Genomic DNA, 25,791 nt, shown 5'->3' on the forward strand with positions numbered 1-25,791 from the left:
CCAATATTGGACACAGTACATTATTTAGATGCAATCTTAGGGTATTAGTCAATGGGAGCTAGTGCTACAGTTAACTTTGTTTAGGTCTATGTGGCAGTAAATATTAGGGGGTAAAGAAAGGCCAACACACAGTAACATATAATGGTGCTCCACAATGCTTTCTCCCGGTGCAGGAAGAAAGCACTGGGGAGTAGCATTATACCTTGTGCTGGCCTTTCATTTCTTTATCAACATAATAAGGTAGCCCTTACATTTAAGTTTTCCCCAGATGCTCCCCTTCTTTTGAGTGTCAACGTCTGTGCCCTCTTTCTTCATCATAGATTTGTGGAACTCTGTGAGCATGGCAGGCTGGAAGATGACCATCCTGACCAGCTGCAGTGTGTTTTGGGACTTCTGACCCACCACCTCCACAACAGCATCCAACATGGCGTCAGCCACCTGGCCCGCCTGTACATTGCCCTGACCTTCAATGAGAGAACAGGCTAGTTGCCACACCTAGCAAGTGTGGATATGAAGTTCAACAACATGTATATTATATTGCTGAAAGACATTGCCCAGGAATGAAACAAAGAGTTTATGAATATGAATATGCCTGTTAACTTTTACTGTCTAATGGAGGGCAAAGTTTAAAAAACAAAGCACTTAGCAAACAGCTAGTATTCAAGTGGGTCAAGTCATGTTCCTTCAATCCTATGGATTCTCACTAGGGTTGCAAAATTCCAGTAACTTTCCCCAAATTCCCAGGTTTTTCCCAAAATCCCAGTTGGACAATTCCCAGAATCAGAGAGGAGGAGAGAGCAAGGTGAGAGCAAGGTGAAATGTAGAAATTTGGTAGTGCCAGCTATCTAAACCTTGTACCTGAGTATTCATTCCTGTTCTGTTTTGTAACTCACCTGTGCCGATAGCAGGGAAGGAGATGGATGTGAGGTTATTCTGTGCACACATTTGCAGTGCTCCTTTGACCGACTCCTGGATCTTCTTTGGGTCCGTCTGACCAACCATGTGGATGATCTTCTTACACCGCATGTTGCCCGGCTGGGTAAGTATCACTCCATTGTTAGGCTGGGCTCCTGGAAATATACATTGTATACATTAATTGTTTTACTGTACATTGATTTCAGTAGGCAGAGCAGTGCCCATATGTACTTGGAATTTAGAGATTCAGAACATTTCTAAGGGAGAGTTTCCTGATTGTATACCAGGACAAGGAACATATCTTGAGGCAAGGTTCAAATACATTTTAAAAATCCATGACGTATTTTTTATATTTTCATGACAGGACAGTAGGAAGCAGAGGCTAGGGCAGTGGTTCTTAACCTTGTTGGAGGTACTGAACCCCACCAGTTTCATATGCGCATTCACCGAACCCTTCTTAATTGGAAAAATAAAATATGTTTTTTTCAAATTCAAAACATAGGTATATATTTTACTGGTGCACAAAATGAACCATGCATCAACATCAACACCGTGTGTTCAAAGAACAAAATCATCAAAACATGATTTTCACACAAAAACAAAAACATAATAATGAATATTTACTGCAAATCAGTGTGACTTCTGCTGTTGCCTTTAAGAGACCAGTTCAGAAATGCGCGGCTTCACCTTGGCAAGTGCCACTCTCATGTCATTTTCGCAACAAAGTCTGTTCCTTTTCTTCGTTTTTATGTCCAGCATCCTCAAAAAGGATTGCTCGCAAAGATATGTTGTAACAAACGGTATGAAAATCTCCAGAGCTTTCTTAGCAATAACGTTACCATTTGTTGACACCAAAACGTTGAAAGCATTGTTGTTCTGAAGAGTTGCTGTTGAACCTGGCTCTGCTGAATTTCAATGATTTCATTGAGGTATTCATCATTGACATCTGTTGTCTCAACACTAAACGTGAACGGCTGTCTCACCCATGCTGGATATGACTCTCTTGTAGGGAAGTATCCGTCAAGAGACTTTGCAAGCTCATCTAAGTGCGTGGCAATTGCTTGCTTCAGTTCCGCAGGTACAGAAATGTCTCCGATTCCAGATACATCTTCGATCTTACTTACACAGTCGTCCAGCAGGGGAAAGTTTGCGAAGTTATCGTTCTCTGTTCGTCGTTTCCATAACGGTAGCTTTTTTTGAAAAGCCTTCAGGTTTTCCTCCGCTTCGATGATGTTGACTCCACCGCCCTGCATCTTTTGATTGAGATGATTGAGAGCTGCGAAGATATCAGCCATGTACGCTAAAATGAGAATGAACTCAGAATTTTTGAAGCAATCTGCATGACAATGTTGGTGCTCTTGCAAAAACAGGGCTAATTCCACACGCACGGCAAAAACACGATTCAGCACCTGTCCCCGGGATAACCACCGAACGTTAGAATGGTACAGAAGAACCTCGAATTCAGAGCCCATTTCTTTACACAGCTCACTGAAGATGCGGTGCCTCAGAGCACTAGTTCACGCATTCCACTACAATTTTTAATACTTCTGCCAGTTTTGGAGGCAACGCATGCCTGTGCAGAACACAATGCGTAACAATGATGTGTGGTGCATTGGCTTTCACTAGCGCACCAAAACCAGACTTTCTTCCCAGCATGACTGGAGCTCCGTCCGAACAAACTGCAGAAACCATATCCCACGAAATATTGTTGTCTTTGAAGAAGTCATCCACAAGTTTCTTCACATCGGCTGCCTTAGTTGTTGTTGTAAGAGGCTTACAAAATAAAAAAATCTTCCTTTATCACATCGTCTTTCACATAGCGCACGAATACAGCAAGCTGGCTTAGATTGGAAACGTCTGTGGTGTCATTTGAAAGAGGAATTTGGGATAACTTAACTTCAGCCTCTTTTCCCAGCATGATATTCGCCATCTTCAACACAGCTGGTTTTATGAGTGTTTCACCAATGGTGTGTGGTTTGCCCTGCTTTGCGATCAGGTAAGCAACTTCGTACGATGCTGTGAGGATCGGTTTGTTGATGGGTACAAAGCCGAGAACAGGCCGAGTAGCCTTTTCATCGAATCTGTCTCTCTTCACCTTGAATTCAGCGAGCGTTGTGTTCTTGTATTTTCCATCTCCATGCAGCTTAAGGAAGTGTTCTCTTAGTTTTGCCGGTGCTAGACTAGAATTGCTCAACTTGGCATTGCAAATCATGCAGTTAGGACGCTGACTCCCATCATGTTCCGTTATACATGTGAATCCAGATTGTACATATTCGTCCGACCACTTTCTTTTTTTGCTCGACATAGTAAGTATGAAGGGATTAAAATATTAAGAAAGAAATCACAAGACGTACCATCACGACAGTCACAAGTCGACTACTGAGCGCACCAAATTCCCTGCAGCACAGATAGGCCAAGCGATGTAGCGTGATCACCTGCAGCCAATGATGGCCAAGCGGGGCGTGTCATCACGAATCATATGAGTCGGATGTGTGTCTTGACCTCCGCCGAACCCCTGAGACTGACTCACCGAACCCCTGGTGTTCGATCGAACCCAGGTTAAGAACCACTGGGCTAGGGAGACAGGTATGTATAGTTGAAGTCGGAAGTTTACATACACCTTAGCCAAATACATTTAAGCTCAGTTTCACAATCCCTGACATTTAATCCTAGTAAAAATATGGCTGTTTTAGGTCAGTTAGGATCACCACTTTATTTTAAGAATGTGAAATGTCAGTATAATAGTAGAGAGAATGACTTATTTCAGCTTTTATTTCTTTCATCACATTCCCAGTTGGTCAGAAGTTTACATACACTCAATTAGTATTTGGTAGCATTGTCTTTAAATTGTTTAACTTGGGTCAAACGTTTTGGGTAGCCTTCCACAATAAGTTGGGTGAATTTTGGCCCATTCCTCCTGACAGAGCTGGTGTAACTGAGTCAGGTTTGTAGGTCTCCTTGCTCGCACACGCTTTTTCAGTTCTGCCCACAAATTTTCTATAGGATTGAGGTCAGGGCTTTGGAAGTATGCTTGGGGTCATTGTCCATTTGGAAGACCTATTTGCAACCAAGCTTTAACTTCCTGACTGTTGTCTTGAGATGTTGCTTCAATATATCCACAATTTTCCTTCCTCATGATGCCATCTATTTTGTGAAGTCCACCAGTCCCTCCTGCAGCAAAGCACCCCCACAACATGATGCTGCCACCCCCGTGCTTCACGGTTGGGATGTTGTTCTTCTGCTTGCAAGCCTCCCCCTTTTTCCTCCAAACATAACGATGGTCATTATGGCCAAACAGTTCTATTTTTGTTTCATCAGACCAGAAGACATTTCTCCAAAAAGTACGATCTTTGTGCAGTTGTAAACTGTAGTCTGGCTTTTTTATGGCGGTTCTGGAGCAGTGGCTTCTTCCTTGCCGAGCGGCCTTTCAGGTTATGTCGATATAGGACTCCATATTTCCCAGATATATTTCCCATGATGTCAAGCAAAGAAGCACTGGTACACCTCCAATTGACTCAAATGATGTCAATTAACCTATCAGAAGCTTCTAAAGCAATGACAATTTTCTGGAATATTCCAAGCTGTTTAAAGGCACAGTCAACTTAGTGTATGTAAACTTCTGACCCACTGGAATTGTGATAGTGAATTATAAGTGAAATAATCTGTCTGTAAACAATTGTTGGAAAAATGACTTCCAACAACAATTGTTGGAAAAATCTCCTAACCAACTTGCCAAAACTATAGTTTGTTAACAAGAAATTTGTGGAGTGGTTGAAAAACAAGTTAATGACTCCATCCTAAGTGTATGTAAACTTCCGACTTCAACTGTATGTTTCTATAAGCTTGGCACATCTAGCCACTGGGATTTTTGCCCATTCTTTAAGGCAAAACTGCTCCAGCTCCTTCAAGTTGGATGGGTTCTACTGGTGTACAGCAATCTTTAAGTCATACCACAGATTCTCAATTGGATTAAGGTCTGTGCTTTGACTAGGCCATTCCAAGACATTTAAATGTTTCCACTTAAGCCACTCAAGTGTTGCTTTAGCAGTATGCTTAGGGTCATTGTCCTGCTGGAAGGTGAACCTCCGTCCCAGTCTCAAATCTCTGGTAGACTGAAACAGGTTTCCCTCAAGAATTTCCCTGTATTTAGTGCCATCCAACATTCCTTCAATTCTGACCAGTTTCCCAGTCCCTGCCGTTGAAAAACATCCCCACAGCATGATGCTGCCACCACCATGCTTCACTGTGGGGATGGTGTTCTCAGGGTGATGAGAGGTGTTGGGTTTGCGCCAGATAGTGTTTTCCTTGATGGCCAAAAAGCTACATTTTAGTCTACCTTCTCCCATATGTTTAGGGAGTCTCCCACATGCCTTTTGGCAAACACCAAATGTGTTTGCTTATTTTTTTTTCTTTAAATAAATGGCTTTTGTCAGGCCACTCTTCCGTAAATCCCAGCTCTGTGGAGTGTACGGCTTAGTGATCCTATGGATAGATACCCCAATCTCCGCTGTGGAGTTTGCAGCTCCTTCAGGGTTATCTTTGATCTCTTTGTTTCCTCTCTGATTAATGCCCTCCTGCCTGGTCCTTGAGTTTTGGTGAGAGGCCCTCTCTTGGCAGGTTTGTTGTGGTGCCATATTCTTTCCATTTTTTAATAATGGATTTAACGCTGCTCCATGGGATGTTCAAAGTTTCAGATATTTTTTTATAACCCAACCCTGATCTGTTCTTCTCCACTGACCTGTTTGGAGAGCTCCTTGGTCTTCATGGTGCCGTTTGCTTGGTGGTCCCACTTGCTTAGTGGTGTTGCAGACTCTGGGGCCTTTCAGAACAGGTGTATATATATACACTGAGATCATGTGACACTTAAATAAAGTGCAATCTAACTAAGTGACTTCTGAAGGTAATTGGTTGCACCAGATCTTATTTAGGGGCTTCATAGCAAATGGCTTGAATACATATGCACGCACCACTTTTCCATTTTATATTGTTTAGAATTTTTTGAAACAATAAAAAAAATTCATTTCACTTCACCAATTTGGACTATTTTGTGTATGTCCGTTAAATGAAATCCAAATAAAAATCAATTTAAATTACAGGTTGAAATGCAACAAAATGTAATGCAACAAGGGGGATGAATAATTTTGCAAGGCACTGTAGAGGGAGACAGAGAGGAAGGTTCGGCGACAGAGAGGAAGAGCAGACAGTTTGCCGAGCCGAGGCTTGTTCAAATAGTCTTATTTTTTGATCATATACTCTTTCAGATATATAGGTTCTTACCGAGTTGTTGGCATTCCGCTACTACAATCTGACCAGCCGCATCCAGAATGGCCTTAGATACCCCTGGAGAAGGAAGTATAAGATGAACAGAAGGGCTATAAAAATTGTGTACGAGGAGCTTTATAGTTATCAAATACAGCGTCGCCATAATGTTCTGTAATGTAAAGTTAGTTAGTACCTATTATTTGCTATGTTAACAATTGTGTAATGTACAGAAAAACAGGTCAACACCAGTGAAATGAGACAGAAGTAAGGTTAGATTTACCTGTTTGGAGACTGAAGGTGTTATTGGAGGAGTTGACGATGACATCAGTGGTCTCCTTGGTGATGTCTCCTGTGATGACCTGTATAAGCACCCCTCCCATCTTCGTCTCGTGCATCACTGAGCTTGAAGTGATTTTAGAGAAAGGGCCTAGTAAAGAGGGAAGAAAAGTCAAGCCAATTACATAAGGGACCTCGGTCGATCCACAAAATGGATGCCTTTTGGACATGCACATTTTTAAGCAATGAACTTTTAAATATCTCTTCTTTCAACATTAATTTGCATGGGGGATATGTTTAGCCTATGGAACCCCCCCCCCCACATTTCAGGCATTAAAATCCTATGAACTAAGAGCATTTTATCTGCACGTGTACCACACTGTCTGTCAACCCTGTTACGGACACTTATTTAACTGCCTAACTATTGTTTAAAAACATGTTTGCGATAAATCCAACATTGTCTCATTGATCAAGTATCCCTTGTACAGATAAACTCACATATAATATCAAACTGATAAAGTTATGTCATGCTGTTCGTAATGATGGTCGGACCAAGGCGCAGCGCACTTTGAGTTCCACATATTTTAATGAAAGTGAAACTTAAGCTAATACAAAACAAAATAAAGAATAACTGTCACGGTTTTCTTCCATAGGTGAAGGAGAGGACCAAAATGCAGCGCGGCTAGTGTTCAACATGTTTAATTAGACGAATAAACGGTAACACTAATACAAATAACAAATGTGAAAACCGAGACAGCCCTATCTGGTGCAGACAAAACACAGAGACAGGAAACAATCACCCACAAAACCCCAACACAAAACAAGCCACCTATATATGATTCTCAATCAGGGACAACGATTGACAGCTGCCTCTGATTGAGAACCATATTAGGCTGAACACAGAAACAGACAAACTAGACGCACAACATAGAATTCCCACCCAGCTCACGTCCTGACCAACACTAAAACAAGTACAACACATAAGAACTCTGGTCAGGACGTTACAATAACCGAACCGTGATGACAATGTAGTGCGAACAGGCAACTAAACATAAACAATATCCCATAACCCACAGGTGGAAAAAATGCAACTTAAGTATGATCCCCAATTAGAGACAACGATTACCAGCTGCCTCTAATTGGGAATCTTACACAAACACCAACATAGAAAAATAAACCTAGAACCCCACATAGAAATAATAAACTAGACTAAACACCCCTAGTCACGCCCTGACCTACTCTACCATCGAAAATACAGGCTTTCTATGGTCAGGACGTGACAAGTTACCCTTGGGCCTCTAACAGGCTTGACAATAACAGGGTGAAGATCACTCATTACTCCTCATGGGGTGAAGAGCATGGGACTACCCATCTAGCACATCAAATTTGGAGAACCATATGTTTCTGAGAGCTTGGTGAGAGTGTGGTTGTCCTATGGTTATTTTGCATACAACCATTCCATAACGTTTCATATAGGTTTCCTCGTTCTATTTAAAGTAATGTTCTCAAATTGATCAGAGAACGATAAGAAACAACGTTCTTCTGTGGGAATTTCAGTACTTTAACATTACGTTTTCTGCAGGTTTCCTCATGGTTCTTTTTAGTCATGTTCTCAGAACATTTAGAAAACTTACCATAAAAACCACAAGAAAACATTAGTAACGTTCAAAGAACGTTATTTAAAAACATATATTCTGTTTTCAGCATCAACAGAACTCTATCTTCTATCTTGTTAAGTGTGTTCTTAATGTGATCTTAATGAGTGCTTGTTTCCTTTCCCAGGGGTTGGAACCAAAATGATTTCCAATCGTTTTGTTCTGAACAGAAACACAATTTTTGGGGTTTCATTCCACTGTTCCGACCAGGAAAATAAAGTTATGAACCGGTTCGAACCCAAGAAATTTACTGGTTTATATCACATCTTACCTTAGGAAACCATAATTTGTCAAAATATACATATATGAATCTCGTAGTCCTCTATAGCTTAGTTGGTAGAGCATGGCGTTTGCAACGGCAAGATAGTGAGTTCAATTTCCAGGACTACCCATTCGTAAAACGCATGCCCGCAAGTCGCTTTGGATAAAAGTGTCTGCTAAATGGCATATATTTAAATGGCATATATTATGAACATATTTAAATGGAATATATTATTATTAACATACCTTTACTCTGTTGACTGGATGCTGCTGAGCCCCTTGACGTTCCCGACTGGGTTGTGAAACCTTTGTTAAATTCATCAGTGAAAGCCTGTGAGCAAAGTTAGAAGCAATTAAAAGAGGAAAACAAATTGCACCTTGAAGCAGAAAAGGGTTTTACATTTGACAGTAGTTTTATCGACTATATTATCGACTACTATACTCTTTTCCTTACCTGGATCGTCGATGCATCATCTGGGTGGAGGATGAAGACCACCTCCTTCAGGTGCTTGGGGTTCTTCTTACTGCTAAACTTGAGGACTTCTTCCAGCATCAGAGAGGCCACCAGGTCTTTGGGGAAGCCCAGGTTTCCCGTGCCGATGGCAGGGAAGGTGATCGAGATGAGTCCCTGATGCTCTGCCTCACTCAAGCACTCTTTCACGATCCCGCCTAATATCTAGGTACATTTCAGTTAGACATCAGTAAGACGTGGTTTAATACTACGTAGTACAGGGCTCTCCAACTCCTGTTCCTGAAGAGCTACCAACCTGTAGGTTTTCACTCCAACCCTTATCTAGCACACCTGCTAAAATTACCTGGTTGAGGAGCTGAATCAGGTTAGATACAACTGGGGTCAGAGTGAAAACCTACAGGACAGTAGCTCTCCAGGAACAGGGTTGGAGAGCCCTGACCTAGTACATCCTACCTAGGGATATGTAATTTCATCAAGTGTCGGACATTACATTACTTACATTTTATAGATATTTTATATATAGTGCATTTGTAAAGTATTCAGACCCACTAACTTCTCCACATTGTGTTACGTTACAGCCTTATTCTTTCACTCGTCAATCTACACACAATACCCCATAATGACAAAGCAAAAACAGGTTTATGTAAATGGTTGCAAATGTATTGAAAATAAAAAACAAATCACATTTACATAAGTATTCAGACCCTTTACTTAGTACTTTGTTGAAGCACCTTTGGCAGTGATTACAGCCTCAAGTCTTTTTGGGTATAACGCTACAAACTTGGCACACCTTCATTTAGGGAGGTTCTCCCATTCTTCTCTGCAGATCCTCTCAAGCTCTGTTAGGTTGGATGGGGAGCGTTGCTGCACAGCTATTTTCAGGTCTCTCCAGAGATGTTCGATCGGGTTCAAGTCCGGGCTCTGGCTGGGCCACTCAAGGACATTCAGAGACTTGTCCCCAAGCCACTCCTGCGTTGTCTTGCCTGTGAGCTTAGGGTCGTTGTCCTGATGGAAGGTGAACCTTCGCCTCAGTCTGAGGTCCTGAGTGCTCTGGAGCATGTTTTCATCAATGATCTCTCTGTACTTTGCTCCATTCATCTTTCCCTCGATCCTGACTAGTCTACCCGTCCATGCCACTGAAAAACATCCCCACAGCATGATGCTGCCACCACCATGCTTCACCACAGCGATGGTACCAGGTTTCTTCCAGATGCGACGCTTGGCATTCAGGCCAAAGAGTTCAATCTTAATTTCATCAGACCAGAGAATCTCGTTTCCCATGGTCTGAAAGCCCTTTAAATGCCTTTTGGCAAACTCCAAGCGGGCTGTCATGTGCCTTTTACTGAGGAGTGGCTTCCGTCAGGCCAGTCTATCATAAAGGCCTGAGTGGTGGAGTGTCCGCAGAGATGGTTGTCCTTCTTTAAGGTTCTCCCATCTCCACAGAGGAATTTTGGAGCTCTGTCAGAGTGACCATCGGGTTCTTTGTCACCTCCCTGACCAAGGTCCTTCTCCCCCGATTGCTCAGTTTGGCCGGGCGGCCAGCTCTAGAACGAGTCTTGGTGGTTCCAAACTTCTTCCATTTAAGAACGATTGAGGCCACTGTGTTCTTGGGGACCTCCAATGCTGCGGAAATGTTTTGGTAACCTTCCCCAGATATGTGCCTCGACACAATCCTGTCTCGGAGCTCTACGGGCAATTCCTTCAACCTCATGGCTTTTTGCTTTGACATGTACTGTCAACTGTGGGACCTAACATAGACAGATGTGTGCCTTTCCAAATCATGTACAATTAATTAAATTGAACAAAGGTGAACTCCAATCATGTTGTAGAAACATCTCAAGGATGATCAATGGAAACAGGATGCACCTGGGGTCTGAATACTTATGTAAATAATATTCTGTTTTCTATTTTTTTATACATTTGTAAAAAAATATATAAAAACCTGTTTACTCTTTGTCTTTATAGGGTATTGTGTGTAGGTTGATGAGGGAAAAAATATATTTCAGCAATTTTAGAATAAGACTAACGTAACAAAATGTGGAAAAGGGAAGTGGTCTGAATATTTTCTGAACGCAATGTACACAACAAATACAGTACAAATACACAAAAAATGAAACTATATATCCTTAGATAAGGAACAACATAATTTACCTTCTGTGGTGCTCCTTGTCCATTGTCCCAGTGAGGGGCGATGGTATGAAACACTCGCTTGCTCTTCAGGTTGCAGCCAGTGGTGACAATGACTTCCCCAGCCCTTCCGGCTGTGCCCTGTTGGTTTACCAGAGTCTGAAGTTGGGGGCCAGCAGCGGTGAGGATGGCCTTGGAGACTGCACCATGGTTAAGTGCTAGGTCCTCACCCACGGTGTTGACCACAACTTCTGTCTGTAACAGTAAGATAATTTAAGAGTTAAACGTGCAATGTATTTGTTTACACATGGCAAATAAACTTGAAACAGATCTATGAAAATCTTCAAGTTGCATGTAACTGATTATAAACTGGATTGTCATTCAATGACAACTTGTATATGGTACCTCAACACCAAAAGTGTTCATGTCTGACTACACAAAACTATTGGCTCTTCTGATTTTATCGTCATGAAATCGAAGACATTTTTAACTAAGACTATTGAAATGTATACAATCAAAGTGAGCCAAAGTAACATTGGAAACAATTTACCACAGCATCTTGGATATTCCCTTTCGTCAGGGTAATAGCTAGCCCCTCTTTTGTCTGCACACTTGAACCACTTGTGCGTTGAACCCGATTACCAGGCTGGCTGTGTGTAGCTATGGTGGGTCGATTCTCTCGTGGATGACTAGTCCCATGGCTCCCAAACACCTTCAGCACCGCTGCCTCCATAGCCTGGACTGTCTTGTCATCATTGTTCACCAGATGGATCTTCTTCAGAGTATTGTACCCAAACTTGTCGTCACAGTATTCTTTAACCGCTTTGACGATGGTGTCTGCACACAGGGTCAGAGGAAAGCCTAGATTCCCGGAGCTAATAGCAGGAAGAGCCACATACAGGCAGTTGTGGGTCTCTGCTAGATCCAGACTCCCTTTCACCGCCCTCCTCAACTGTCCCATGGCCTTCTGGGGGTTTGCCTGGTCAAACCTGGGTCCCACTGCATGAATGATGTGCTTGCAGCGGAGCTTCCCTCCTGCACTAGTGATGACACTGTCCCCTGGCTTGAGCTGACCCTTGTTCTTGATGATCTGGTTGCACTCATCCTGCAGTTGAGGGCCAGCAGTATCCAGAAGAGCTCCTGCAAGACCGCCATTGTGCTTCAGGTCCAGGGCGGCGGCATTGACAACAGCGTCTGCAGAATATTTGCACATGTCTGCTTTGCAAACGGCTATCTCCACCCCATCAGGTGTTTGAAGCTGGTAGTTAGGTTTCATTCCTCCTCCAGCTAGCTTTATGCCTTGTCCGCCATTGACATCATACTCTTCTTCAATCAGCTGGACCACACAGCCTGTCTGATTCATGACTGTGTCAACATACATGGGCTCATTGTCCTGGAAGAACTTCTTTGCTCCAGGCTTGGAGATTTTCAAGGCGTCAAAGAATGTGGAGGATACCAAGTTTTCGAATAATTCCTTGCAATCTGTTACGTGAACTCTGGTGCCACTCAGGTAAATAGCCTCATCCTTGAAAGAAACTTTAACTCCACTATCTCTGACTTTATCAGACCAAGCATCCCTGTGTTGTTCCTGGATGAATTTACCAATAGCCTCAGGCTTAACTTCGATAGTTTCGTCAACATGAGCATTTTGGTGTAAGAAATCATCCAATTCATTCCGGACTAAGAGAACCTTTTCCTTGTAGCCAGACACTACCACTTGTTGTCCTGAATAGGCACCTGATGTCTGGACCATAACTTTCCTGAAAGGAGTGTTTGAAGCTTCCTCCAAACGGTTGGCAATATCCTTCCACTCGGACATCCTCAGGAGATCGGAGTCTTCTACATCTATGTATTGAGAAATCAAAAGCGTATGCAGTTGATGTTCTGCTTCGCACAGGGCCTCCTCAGAGACTGCCAGAAGCTGCACTCCTTTTCTCTCTATTTTTAGTGCTGCATTGATGCTCTGTAAGGTGAGAAGGGAACTGGATAGCTTTTCCTGGTTTTCTTCCTGCAGGAACTCAAGGACGTAGTCATCCAATTCCACCAGCTTTTGTTTCAGGGCTACTACTTCACCTGCAAGCTTTCTGTTAGCACACAACACCTCTTGCATCAACCCATAGATGGTCACACTCTGGCTCTCTTGATTATACGTCAGCTTCAAGTCTGGGAATTCACCAACAATCTTGTCCAGCAGGCCGCCATGCAACAGTACCTGGTAGATTGATGGAACCAGAGGGAACTCCTCTGTTATGCTCGCCTTCTCCCTCTTGATTCTTCTAGATATCCTGTCCATGATCCCATCCAGTGTCTGCCTGAGCCGGTCCACATCTTCTACCAATCCTACCACTGCCAGAACACCTCTGGTCTCTTCCTGGACTACCATCACGGCCTCCCCAGACACCGCCTTGAGGATCTCCCCTTCAGACTCTTCCCATGCAGTGTCCTGAACCTGGAGCTCCAATGATTTAAAGTTAGACAAGGCTTGGATTAAAGCAACTTTGGTGGTGTCCTTCCATTGTTGTAAGTGCTTGGGTTTCACACCCTTCTGTTTGAGTAGAGATGGCAGTGGGCTTAACTTGATGGTAGGTTGTTGGAAGTCTACATTGCAGAAGTTTTTGGTCATTTCCTTGTGGATGGTCTCTGCAGCTTCCTGGTTGTCACAGAGGTATCTCCAAATTGCCTGGTTGATGTTTTCGGTGAAGGCAGAAGGGAGTTTCAATGTGGGTCTGTCTTTGCCGTACAAGGCCGTTCCCAGAGAATCATAGAAGGGGAAAGCCTTGAGAGGCTGCTTCTCGATGTAATGTGGTTTCTCTAGGACTCTGTGAACAGCTAATAAAAAACACAAAATATTAGATTATTCCTCATACATTATGAAATATAATTTTGTCATAACATATATAACATAACTATGTAGTACCAAGGACGGTAGAAGTAGGGGGGGTGGCAGGAGAGGCAGCCCCCCTGCTCTACCGCACCTTTGATGTGTTAATGGTATAGTCATTGAAAACTGGACACTGACTGTAGACCTAACTTCTCACATATAGCCAAATATAAAATTAACTATTGGAGAATTAAGTATTTACTGCAGTAAAATTATACACCAATTGATCATTTTGTCTTAGGAACAGGAGGGAGAAATATGAGCAATTTTTTTCACCATCTGAATGCACATGTGCCTGTAAACATGATATTTTAAGCGATTTTGACTTACATAAAATCTGACAATATGAAGAGAGACAACTACTTTACCGATGTCAACTAGAGTATTGATGCATTAATTCTATCTATAAATGTATTCTTGTAGGTACCGATTCAGTTAGTCTTCTAGGGCAACAAGGTATGACCGAAGAGAAACTGCATATAGCCTATCTAATTATAGACAAGTTGAGTAACAAATAGTAAATCATTATTAGTAGAAACATACCTAAATAAGGCGTACATTTTTTTTGCCCCTGCACCCTATGGAAAAATCATTCTGCTTTCTCTTAGTACTGTTTTTACCTTTAGGATCTTGAAAGGTGAGGATTGCTGATTGGTCCTCTTCATTCATTTCAGCGTCTTCCACCTCCTCGCCCCCTTTTCCAAATAACAGTTGGAGGTGGTCTGAACTAACATTTGGATTTATGTTTTCAACTTTCACTTTTGTGGTGAGTTCCAGGAGTTTAACAGATAGTTGTTTCTGTCTGAACATCCTGTTGCTGGTGCAGCTGGTGATGAAGTTCTCAGTCTCTGACAAATAAGATAAGTAGTAGAGTATGCTGATGAGATATGGCCTTGCTTTCAAGAGATACTAAGTCATAACATTCAGTAAATAGTTGGTGTCTTTGATGACATGTTGTATGTAAAAGGAATAAAATTCCATACCTCTCAAAATGGTATTTACATTTTAGTCATTTAGGAAAATTACAAGCAGTAAATTCTATTAAAGGTAGACTCAGCGAGATTACGTAAATGCACAAAGTAAACAGCAGTATTGGGTTGAAGAGCGAGGCAAAACTTCTCAGCTGTTTAAGTCCCGTAGCGTCCACCTTGTAGCAGTGTGATGTGAACCTGTGCGCATGCGCACATAATCTGTGTGAATGTGTGAGAGCAAAGTCTTGCATCGCCCTCATCGCAATATCTGCAGTGCTGCTCATGGCAATGTCATAATTCTATCTTTAAGGTGGAAAAACAACTAATCATTCTTATTGTTTACCTTTTCCATTTTGGAAAGTCACAACAGCCAGGCCAGTGTCTAGGACAGGTGTCAGGATCTCCACACTGAAGGTTTGTGTTGCAGTAGGAGAGTCAGAACCAGAGGTGTTATACGCACTCAGGATGTTCTCTATCAGCATCTCCAGGAACTCCTTGTTCATGCTCTCCTCAATGTTCCCCAACACGGCTGATGTGGACACCAGCTTGTCCTCGACTTCCATCGGTTCAATCTCCATCTCTGTCTGTGGCTCAGTAAGGGGAGTGTGTCCATCTCCATCCCCGCTCTTTGGTAAGTCTTTTGAATCAGTAGCAGCTGAGAATGATAAGACCATGTATTTTTGGAGGTGACTACAACTACTTTGTTGAATTCTACAACAACAACTGTAATACAACTTTATCAATGTATTATTAACCACTGCTTAGCCAAATCAGTTATAGTATGTTAACTTAACCAAACTTTTGTGTCGTATAGTTAAACATTATATAATTATGTATAATTCTAGAAAACATTCCTTTCACATAGACTAGTGGTTCCCAAAACGTTGTACTGCGACCCATTTAACCTTTTCAAATGTTATTGCGAACAGCCCAATAAAAAAACGAATATATACAGTGGGGAGAACAAGTATTTGAAACACTGACGATTTTGCAGGTTTTCCTACTTACAAAGCATGTAGAGGTCTGTAATTTTTATCATAGGTACACTTCAACTGTGAGAGACGGAATCTAAAACAAAAATCCAGAAAATCACATTGTATGATTTTTAAGTAATTTGCATTTTATTGCATGACATAAGTATTTGATACATCAGAAAAGCAGAACTTAATATTTGGTACAGAAACCTTTGTTTGCAATTACAGAGATCATACGTTTCCTGTAGTTCTTGACCAGGTTTGCACACACTGCAGCAGGGATTTTGGCCCACTCCTCCATACAGACCTTCTCCAGATCCTTCAGGTTTCGGGGCTGTTGCTGGGCAATACGGACTTTCAGCTCCCTCCAAAGATTTTCTATTGGGTTCAGGTCTGGAGACTGGCTAGGCCACTCCAGGACCTTGAGATGCTTCTTACGGAGCCACTCCTTAGTTGCCCTGGCTGTGTGTTTCGGGTCGTTGTCATGCTGGAAGACCCAGCCACGACCCATCTTCAATGCTCTTACTGAGGGAAGGAGGTTGTTGGCCACGATCTCGCGATACATGGCCCCATCCATCCTCCCCTCAATACGGTGCAGTCGTCCTGTCCCCTTTGCAGAAAAGCATCCCCAAAGAATGATGTTTCCACCTCCATGCTTCACGGTTGGGATGTTGTTCTTGGGGTTGTACTCATCCTTCTTCTTCCTCCAAACACGGCGAGTGGAGTTTAGACCAAAAGCTCTATTTTTGTCTCATCAGACCACATGACCTTCTCCCATTCCTCCTCTGGATCATCCAGATGGTCATTGGCAAACTTCAGACGGGCCTGGACATGCGCTGGCTTGAGCAGGGGGACCTTGCGTGCGCTGTAGGATTTTAATCCATGACGGCGTAGTGTGTTACTAATGGTTTTCTTTGAGACTGTGGTCCCAGCTCTCTTCAGGTCATTGACCAGGTCCTGCCGTGTAGTTCTGGGCTGATCCCTCACCTTCCTCATGATCATTGATGCCCCACGAGGTGAGATCTTGCATGGAGCCCCAGACCGAGGGTGATTGACCGTCATCTTGAACTTCTTCAATTTTCTAATAATTGCGCCAACAGTTGTTGCCTTCTCACCAAGCTGCTTGCCTATTGTCCTGTAGCCCATCCCAGCCTTGTGCAGGTCTACAATTTTATCCCTGATGTCCTTACACAGCTCTCTGGTCTTGGCCATTGTGGAGAGGTTGGAGTCTGTTTGATTGAGTGTGTGGACCGGTGTCTTTTATACAGGTAACGAGTTCAAACAGGTGCAGTTAATACAGGTAATGAGTGGAGAACAGGAGGGCTTCTTAAAGAAAAACTAAACTAAGGTCTGTGAGAGACGGAATTCTTACTGGTTGGTAGGTGATCAAATACTTATGTCATGCAATAAAATGCAAATTAATTACTTAAAAATCATACAATGTGATAAAAGGATGATAAAATTACAGACCTCTACATGCTTTGTAAGTAGGAAAACCTGCAAAATCAGCAGTGTATCAAATACTTGTTCTCCCCACTGTATATATTTTTAAATCAGGTCTTCAGACACAAACCAATAGGAATCCCCCACAACCCTGCACCACTTGAGAAATGCTGAGATATGATTTTAGCCTACTAACCAACAGCTTGCTTTTTGAAGCCTAGTAATTCCTGCTGAGGAGCATCAACCTCTGCCTTCCTCTTAGCTGACGCCATGAGCTGGCTGTCAATTGGCTCCCTATAACCTGCTGAATTGTGGGTAACAATTTACTTAAAGCCTGCAGGTGTTATGCTTTATAACATGTAAGCATGTAAGAACATACACTGAGTGTATAAACCATGTAAAGAATACACCCCCGCCTTGCTCTCAGAACAGCCTCAATTCGTCGGGGTGTAACAGTATAACTTTAAACCGTCCCCTCGCCCCGACACAGGCGCGAACCAGGGACCTTCTGCACACATCAACAACAGTCACCCACGAAGCGTCGTTACCCATCGCTCCACAAAAGCCGCGGCCCTTGCAGAGCAAGGTGCAACACTACTTCTAGGTTTCAAGGCAAGTGACGTAACTGATTGAAACGCTAGTAGCGCATACCCGCTAACTAGCTAGCCATTTCACATCCGTTACAGGGGCATGGACTACACAAGGTGTCGAAAGCGTTCCACAGGGATGCTGGCCCATGTTGACTCCAATGCTTCCCACAGTTGTGTCAAGTTGGCTGATGTCCTTAAGGTTGTGGACCATTCTTGATACACATGGGAAACTGTTGAGCATGAAAAACCCAGAAGTTCTTGACACAAACCAGTACCCCTGGTACCTAATACCATACCCCGTTCAAAGACATGTATGTCATGTCTTATAATACCACCATTTCTTTTAATAACACAAACGTTTGCATAGAATGGCATGTTGAATAGTTTAATATATATATATTTTTATTTAACCTTTATTTAACTAGGCCAGTGAGTTAAGAACAAATTCCTATTTACAATGACAGCCTACACCGGCCAAACCCGGACGACGCTGGGCCAATTGTGCGCCGCTCTATGGTACTCCCAATCACGGCCGATTGTGATACAGCTTGGATTCGAACAAGGGTGTCTGTAGTGACGCCTTCAGCACTGAGATGCAGTGCCTTAGACCGTTGCGCCACTCGGGAGCCCAATATGAGTGTTTAATATTGCCTGCCCTGTTAGCTGCCAAACACTATAGATGTTTTTCCAAAAATTAAATGTTTGATACTTGCCTGAGGTGATAGGAGACTGTGTTTCCTAAATATAAAAAAAATATTGTGTTATGTATTTAATACAGCATTGAGATTGGCCAACATAGTCACATGATTGGCTATAAAATTGTCACTTAAAACTTTGACAATTCAGAACAAAGAAAAATAGAAAAATTTGAAATAGAAACAAAGAAAAATAGGAAACTGGTAGTGCATCTGCACAATCTGGCTGTAAGAGAGAGGAATAGCCCATGGTTCACAATCAGGAAACTACTGACCTGTGCACTCTTTGGGACATCATCTGATGGCAGACCAATGGTCAGTTTCAGCACACCTCGATCCAACCTGATCTCGTGCTCCTGCTTCTCAAGAACTCTATGCCTGACTGTGCATGGGACAGAAAAGAACCGCTACTAATGATGCAATGTTCAAAACACATTCAGCCATGAATAACAATGTAATAACAATGTAAGGGACAGTTCATAATTTACTGGGGAGGGAGTCCAGAATAGGGGAAGGTTGTCAAACTTTTTTCTTTGCTTTGGGGAGGGTTGTGTGTTTTTTATTTTATTTTATTGGGCACAGGGGAGGGTACCGTGTTTTTTGCCTGGTTTACATTTGCCCTTTTGCAAGTTTTACTATATACAGTTGAAGTCGGAAGTTTACATACACTAGGTCGGAGTCATTAAAACTCGTGTTTCAACCACTCCACAAATTTCCTGTTAACAAACTATAGTTTTGGCAAGTCGGTTAGGACATCTACTGTGTGCATGAAACAAGTCATTTTTCCAACAATTGTTTACAGACAGATTATTTCACTTAATCACAATTCCAGTGGGTCAGAAGTTTACATACACTAAGTTGACTGTGCATTTAAACAGCTTGGAAAATTCCAGAAAATGATGTCATTGCTTTAGAAGCTTCTGATAGGCTAATTGACATAATTTGAGTCAATTGGAGGTGTACCTGTGGATGTATTTCAAGACCTACCTTCAAACTCAGTGCCTCTTTGCTTGACATCATTGGAAAATAAAAAGAAATCAGCCAAGACCTCAGAAAATAAATTGTAGACCTCCACAAGTCTGGTTCATCCTTGGGAGCAATTTCCAAAGGCCTGAAGGTGCCACGTTCATCTGTACAAACAATAGTACGCACGTATAGACATCATGGGACCACGCAGCAGTCATACCGCTCAGGATGGAGATGCGTTCTGTCTCCTAGAGATGAACGTACTTTGGTGCAAATCAATCCCAGAACAACAGCAAAGGACCTTGTGAAGATGCTGTAGGAAACGGGTACAAAACTATCTATATCCACAGTAAAACGAGTCCTATATTAACATAACCTGAAAGGCCGCTCAGCAAGGAAAAAGCCACTGCTCCAAAACCGCCATAAAAAAGCCAGACTACGGTTTGCAACTGCACATGGGGACAAAGATCATACTTTTTGTAAAAATGTCCTTTGGTCTGATGAAACAAAAACAGAACTGTTTTGCAATAATGACCATCGTTATGTTTGGAGGAAAAAGGGGGAGGCTTGCAAGCCGAAGAACAACATCCCAACCGTGAAGAACGGGGGTGGCAGCATCATGTTGTGGGGGTGCTTTGCTGCAGGAGGGACTGGTGCACTTCACAAAATAGATGGCATCATGAGGGAGGAAAACTATGTGGCTATATTGAAGCAACATCTCAAGACATCAGTCAGGAAGTTAAAGCTTGGTCGCAAATGGGTCTTCCAAATGGACAATGGCCCCAAGCATACTTCCAAAGTTGTGGCAAAATGGCTTAAGGACAACAAAGTTAAGGTATTGGAGTGGCCATCACAAAGCACTGACCTCAATCCTATAGAAAATTTGTGGGCAGAACTGAAAAAGCGTGTGCGAGCAAGGAGGCCTACAGACCTGACTCAGTTACACCAGCTCTGTCAGGAGGAATGGGCCAAAATTCACCCAACTTATTGTGGGAAGCTTGTGGAAGGCTACCCAAAACATTTGACCCAAGATAAACAATTTAAAGGCCAAAATTCACCCAACTTATTGTGGGAAGCTTGTGGAAGGCTACCCAAAACATTTGACCCAAGTTAAACAATTTAAAGGCAATGCTACCAAATACTAATTGAGTGTATGTAAACTTCTGACCCACTGGGAATGTGATGAAATAAATAAAAGCTGAAATAAATCATTCTCTGTACTATTATTCTGACATTTCACATCCTTAAAATAAAATGGTGATCCTAACTGACCTAAAATAGGGATTTTTTACAAGGATTAAATGTCAGGAATTGTGAAAAACTGAGTTTAAATGTATTTGGCTAAGGTGTATGTAAACTTCCAACTTCAACTGTAATTTCTTCCATCCTAACCAGATTTCCTCATCTGCTTGCATGCACCTCCCCTATATCAAAGTGTTATGGTACTTCCCTTATAGGGCTGGGCGATATGGCTAAAATATCATATCATATGGTATTTTTCAAATTTGACAGTATTTTATGTTTTTGATTAATAAAAGTTCTAAATTTGCTTTATGAGTAGTGCATGACCATAGGGTGGCAACACATATATTCAAAATTATTTCAATGGGTCTTTCTCCACTCTGATTGTTTTACACTGTTCAATTCAACTTCACCCTAAAATAATTTCCTGCATTTCCATCAATTTCTGCATTTCCTGCACTCATTTAAGATCATTTCCACACTGCCAAGATATGGGCAAAAATACCTTATTTTTAACCAAATGTTGCAATTGCGATTTAGATCAAAACACTTGGGTGAACTTTTGGAATCATGGAAATAGAATGTTTATTATAATTCTATAGTTAGAATATAAATAATAGTGGGCACATTCAATAGTGTGTTGTTTGACATGACAAGGAATGAAAACGTCATGGAAGAGTTATTGTGACAGGGTTGAGGAACCAAATTGATGTTCTGTATAATCTTTGGCTACATGAAATCTTTATTCATATAGCCAACATATTCATGCTTCGCCTATTCCTCTTTGATTTAGAAGATACTGTTGCACAAACAACATGCTGATTTAGGCCTCCACCATCACTGGTATCAAGCTGTATTAGCTAGCTACGTTTGCTCTGACTCAGTACTTTTATTAACTTAGCTAGTTAGCCAGCTAACTAGCGATTAGCATTAGTGGCTAACACAATTTAACACAATTTAGCTTACCTTGCTAAGAAAATACAAACTAGCTGTTTGCAGATGTAAGAAACACAAACTAATATTGTAATTATAGAACGCTTGTGGATGTATATTAAGATCAAATTGGAAACAACATTGTTGTCATCAACATTATTGCATGTGCTGCATTGACCATGGAGACTTAACGAAAGTGTCGTTGTCAAGCAACAACAAATGCGCTCCTTGAGTGACAGGGTGGGACTAGGTCTGTGTGGAAATAGGCGTGGAGAGAGATAGAAAGCGGAGGGATGACTCAAATTGCGGAGTAAACTATACAAATGGACGTTATACACGGCGTATCACATTTAACAAACCAAACATTCAAATAGCGTTATAGAAGGTAAAGTAAAAACCCAAACCGGTCCGTGCATCAATACCTGTATATAGTAAAATACGGTATACCACCCAGCCCTTTGCCATATGCACTACGCTTTTTCGCACGCCAACTGTAACTATACCACAGGTCAATATAGTCTACCAGTCTGTCTATCCTGCCCGCTATACACCATTCATAGTGACAATAGTGGTAGGTGGATCGTTTGTCCAGATCTGCAATAGGCTAACTAGCAATCATACCACACATAAAATCATGCAAAGCTGCTCCAATTTTCAATATAAATCCACATAACAAAAATGAATAGCTGATAGGCAACGGATACGCCAAGACATGAAAAGCTCCACTATTGATCTTGTTTAGAGATCTTGTTTACCCAACAAATTGACCACAAGATGCCCAAACAGAAATAATATTTGTCTAAAACATAATAATTTCAAATCTTGCTTACATTTGTATATGATCACGTGTCTCTATTATTCGTGGAGGTACTTGGGAAAAGATTCCCCAAATTAAAATCCATTGTAGCTGATTTCCTGGTGTTACATTTTTTCGTCTAACAATGAAAATGTAAATAAAAAATAAATATATATTATTTTTTGGGGCTCAGAAAACATGGGGGGCGAATAAAACCACCGCAGCCAGTTGGGGGACCCTGGTCTATTTCATTGTGGTGTTGAAAATGAAACGCAAACCATGATAGTGTAATGACCCTGGGTTTGTAAGCGCGGAAATCGACTCTGCCACACGAGCATGCTTTTGCTGCACAGTCGATAGCGCGCCGGACCTTGTGCTAGAAGGTCGAGGGTTTGAGACCTGCTCCCTGCCTGTTTCATTACATTGGTGTCAGATGTGGGATCCGACATGCCAATCAACCTGCTATCTGCCAATCACGGGAATGCCCGGAATGTTCTGATGCCAGGCATCCTGGTGGTTGGCGGAGTGGCGTGGAGGGGGGCTGGGCAGGGGGATGGAGCATTGGAAGTTAAGACCAGGTTTAGCCGTTGTTCTTTCTCTTATGTCTGGGCTTCACAAGAGAAGGTCACGGTTGGCTTGTGGGGTATCTTTCATTTATTTGGCATGGGCTACGGCCAAACAGTAGCCTGTGTAAAGTTGGGTTAATAAACCGTCAATTCGTTAACTCCATCCTCTGTCTGGACAATTGTTCCTTTATGATCTAGTCAGGTCATTACAATATTGAACAGTGGAGGCTGCTGAGGCGAGGACGGCTCATAATAATGGCTGGAACGGAGTTAATGTGTTTGATACCATTCCATCGATTCCCCTACAGCCATTACCATGAACCCATCTCCCCAATTAAGGTGCCACCAACCTCCTGTGATATTGAAGTGCCGGAAGTCGGTATGCTTTGCTTATTGGATGTGTGGTGCATTGGCACAGAAACACAGACATTTGATTTGATCCCTCAACCTTCTGGCCCGTAGCCCTGCGTGTCATCGACAGTGCCACAAAATAATGCTATGTAAAATTCGATATCCACGTTTATAAACACTGGATCGCTACCGTTATTATTTGTGGTTGTAAACATTATTTTGAGTTAATCATATGATGGGCAGGGTAGGCACAAGTACATGTCGAATTTCCCTAACAACATTGGTTGAATGTCATGTCTAACCAATAGGTGATACAGGCCGTTTAAAACAAGCATTTGCAATTGATATATCACTTACCCTCCTCCGTTTTGAACCGCACTACTGCTTCTTGTCCATCTTCGTATTCCACAAGACAATCACCACCGTTAGACTTTTTACTTTGGAAATATTTTACCAACTTGTTTTTCAGTTTGGGAATATTGGGATTCCCCTCCAACTCAACAAGCAGGGAAAATGCGTAGGCTTCTGCCATCCTGCCAGAACAACTTCAAATGACGAACACATATATTCACTGTGGATGCGGTAGCGGGTAGCCTATCAGTTTAGTTTCACTTTTGATTCTGGTGAAACCATGTTATATGTCATTGCAACTTGATCGGTATCGCCCATCACCCTATTTTATCCTGTGCATTGCCGTCTGGAAAATTGCTTTATTATTGAAAGGAATAGGCCTACACTTGCAAAGTGTATGAACACTTTCTTACAGTGTGCATACTTCAAATTATTAGTATTGTTTTTTTAAGCCTATTTCTTTGCATACAAAAGGGGGCGTCTTCTTTCTGATAACTTTCACTAGTTTCCTTCAAAGTTGCACTATGCAGAAATCGCTACGCCATTTCCTGGTTGCTAAAATTCGAATAGTTTGCCTCATTTCAGTTTGTGACAAAACAAGCAAGTATAGAATCATTGTACCATCTAAACCGCTGTGAAATATATTTTCCTTAACCAAAAATATTGTACTTTCAGCTGTTTGAACGTAAAATACGCAAAAACAAAACTTAAGAACGGAAGCATATAAATAGCACACATAGAACAGATATACCGCTTTTTAGACTTGCTTTCAACAGTGGCTTGTATTCATGGATGCCAAGAGAAACCAGGCTTCCCCAAAAAATGTACCAAGCAAAACATATTTTTTTTATTTTTATGTATCTTTCGTGTTTTTGTGTTTCATAACTGTCTTTCAATTCACAAGAGGCTGGATGTATTTCACTAGAGAAAGCATCCGAGCGAGAGAAATAGTGCCCCTATTTCTCAGTATGTGTAGCCCATCTTCGTTTGATTGTTAAATGACAAGACAGAGGCATTGATGTGAGTAACCAGTCTTGTTCAGTACATTGCAAAAACACTGGAGTTGCAGTAATTAACATTTACCAACAGATGGCATCACTGTGCCATCTTAAATCCATAACATCTTCCCTTTTATAAAATAGGACAGGAGCTGTCAATTCCCTAACAAAACAAATCTAGTAATAATTACCAACATGAAGAAAAAAAAACTAAACTGTTCAAGTAACAACTAAACACATTTTGATACTCTCTTCGCTTTAATCTCTGTCTGTCAACAATCCCTAATGGGAAACCTACAGATGAAGTGTTTTTGGTGGCTGGGACAGACGCCCGCAGCGTGAAAAGACAGGGGGCTTGTCTGCGAGGACTGCGGATTCCCACACAGGCGTGTCACCTGACTGTCTAAGGTGAGTATTGATGGGCGAGGGAGCGGCCGACCTGTGATCCCCTGGCTCTTCGCCCTGTGCCTCAGGCCCCATGTGACTTGCTGGGGTTCCGTCTTTTGTCATGCGGACCCCTATGACCATCAGGGTTCTGAGTAGGCGCTGGCTCAGCAATCCGAAGGTCAACCCTGGTACAGTGATCCATTCACTTCGACCAAGTAGGAGCGTGGTGCCACTTTCTGTACACAGGATCCGAGTCTCCAGAGGCCCGTCCGGTCCCCTGGTTGTGGCTTCATTTGCACCGTTTCACCCACCCTGAGCTCAGGTAAGTCTTTTGCTGATTTGTCGTAGGTGAACTTGGAGACCTGTCTTCTGTGACGTAACGTCACCAGCACGTCTGTCACCACACATGGCTCCAGGAGTGCTGGCTACTATCAGAGCTGCTTTTAAGCGCCGTGCCATGAGGCGCTGGGCCGGGCTGCTTTCCATGCCTTCTGTCGGGGTATTGCGCCACTGCAGGAATGCTTTCCAGGCATCTTTGCCCTCTCGCAGAGCTTTTTTGCAGAGGTTCTTTGCGATTTTGAATGCCGACTCCGGCCTTCCCATTAGCTTTTGGGTGTCGTGGTGATGAGGTGACGTGCTCGAATTCCCATTCTGCAGCAAATTTTCAGAACTCAAATCC

At 42.3% G+C, this 25,791-nt stretch overlaps 1 protein-coding gene across 2 annotated transcripts in view; it reads right to left on the reverse strand.

Annotated features, from left to right (window-relative positions):
* Positions 1-24,031, reverse strand: part of parp14rs1 (poly(ADP-ribose) polymerase family member 14-related sequence 1) — a 36,240-nt gene extending 12,209 nt beyond the window's left edge. Inside the window, exons 1-13 of one of the 2 annotated variants that reach the window (XM_071412153.1) lie at positions 23,734-24,031; positions 18,798-18,904; positions 18,541-18,565; positions 15,164-15,475; positions 14,470-14,697; positions 11,519-13,797; positions 10,993-11,223; positions 8,824-9,045; positions 8,616-8,700; positions 6,458-6,604; positions 6,193-6,255; positions 894-1,070; positions 252-464 (exon numbers count right to left, since the gene is read on the reverse strand). In XM_071412153.1, coding sequence (XP_071268254.1) covers positions 252-464; positions 894-1,070; positions 6,193-6,255; positions 6,458-6,604; positions 8,616-8,700; positions 8,824-9,045; positions 10,993-11,223; positions 11,519-13,797; positions 14,470-14,697; positions 15,164-15,475; positions 18,541-18,565; positions 18,798-18,904; positions 23,734-23,908 — 4,264 coding nt within the window. In that variant the 5' untranslated portion in view covers positions 23,909-24,031. Of the gene's footprint in view, positions 1-251; positions 465-893; positions 1,071-6,192; positions 6,256-6,457; positions 6,605-8,615; positions 8,701-8,823; positions 9,046-10,992; positions 11,224-11,518; positions 13,798-14,469; positions 14,698-15,163; positions 15,476-17,433; positions 18,494-18,540; positions 18,566-18,797; positions 18,905-23,733 lie in introns of those variants that run through there. The other variant, XM_071412154.1, reaches the window with a different exon arrangement.
* Between the last annotated feature and the right edge of the window lie 1,760 nt (positions 24,032-25,791).

This window comes from Salvelinus alpinus, chromosome 1 (assembly GCF_045679555.1).
Source record: "Salvelinus alpinus chromosome 1, SLU_Salpinus.1, whole genome shotgun sequence".
NCBI lineage: Eukaryota > Metazoa > Chordata > Actinopteri > Salmoniformes > Salmonidae > Salvelinus > Salvelinus alpinus.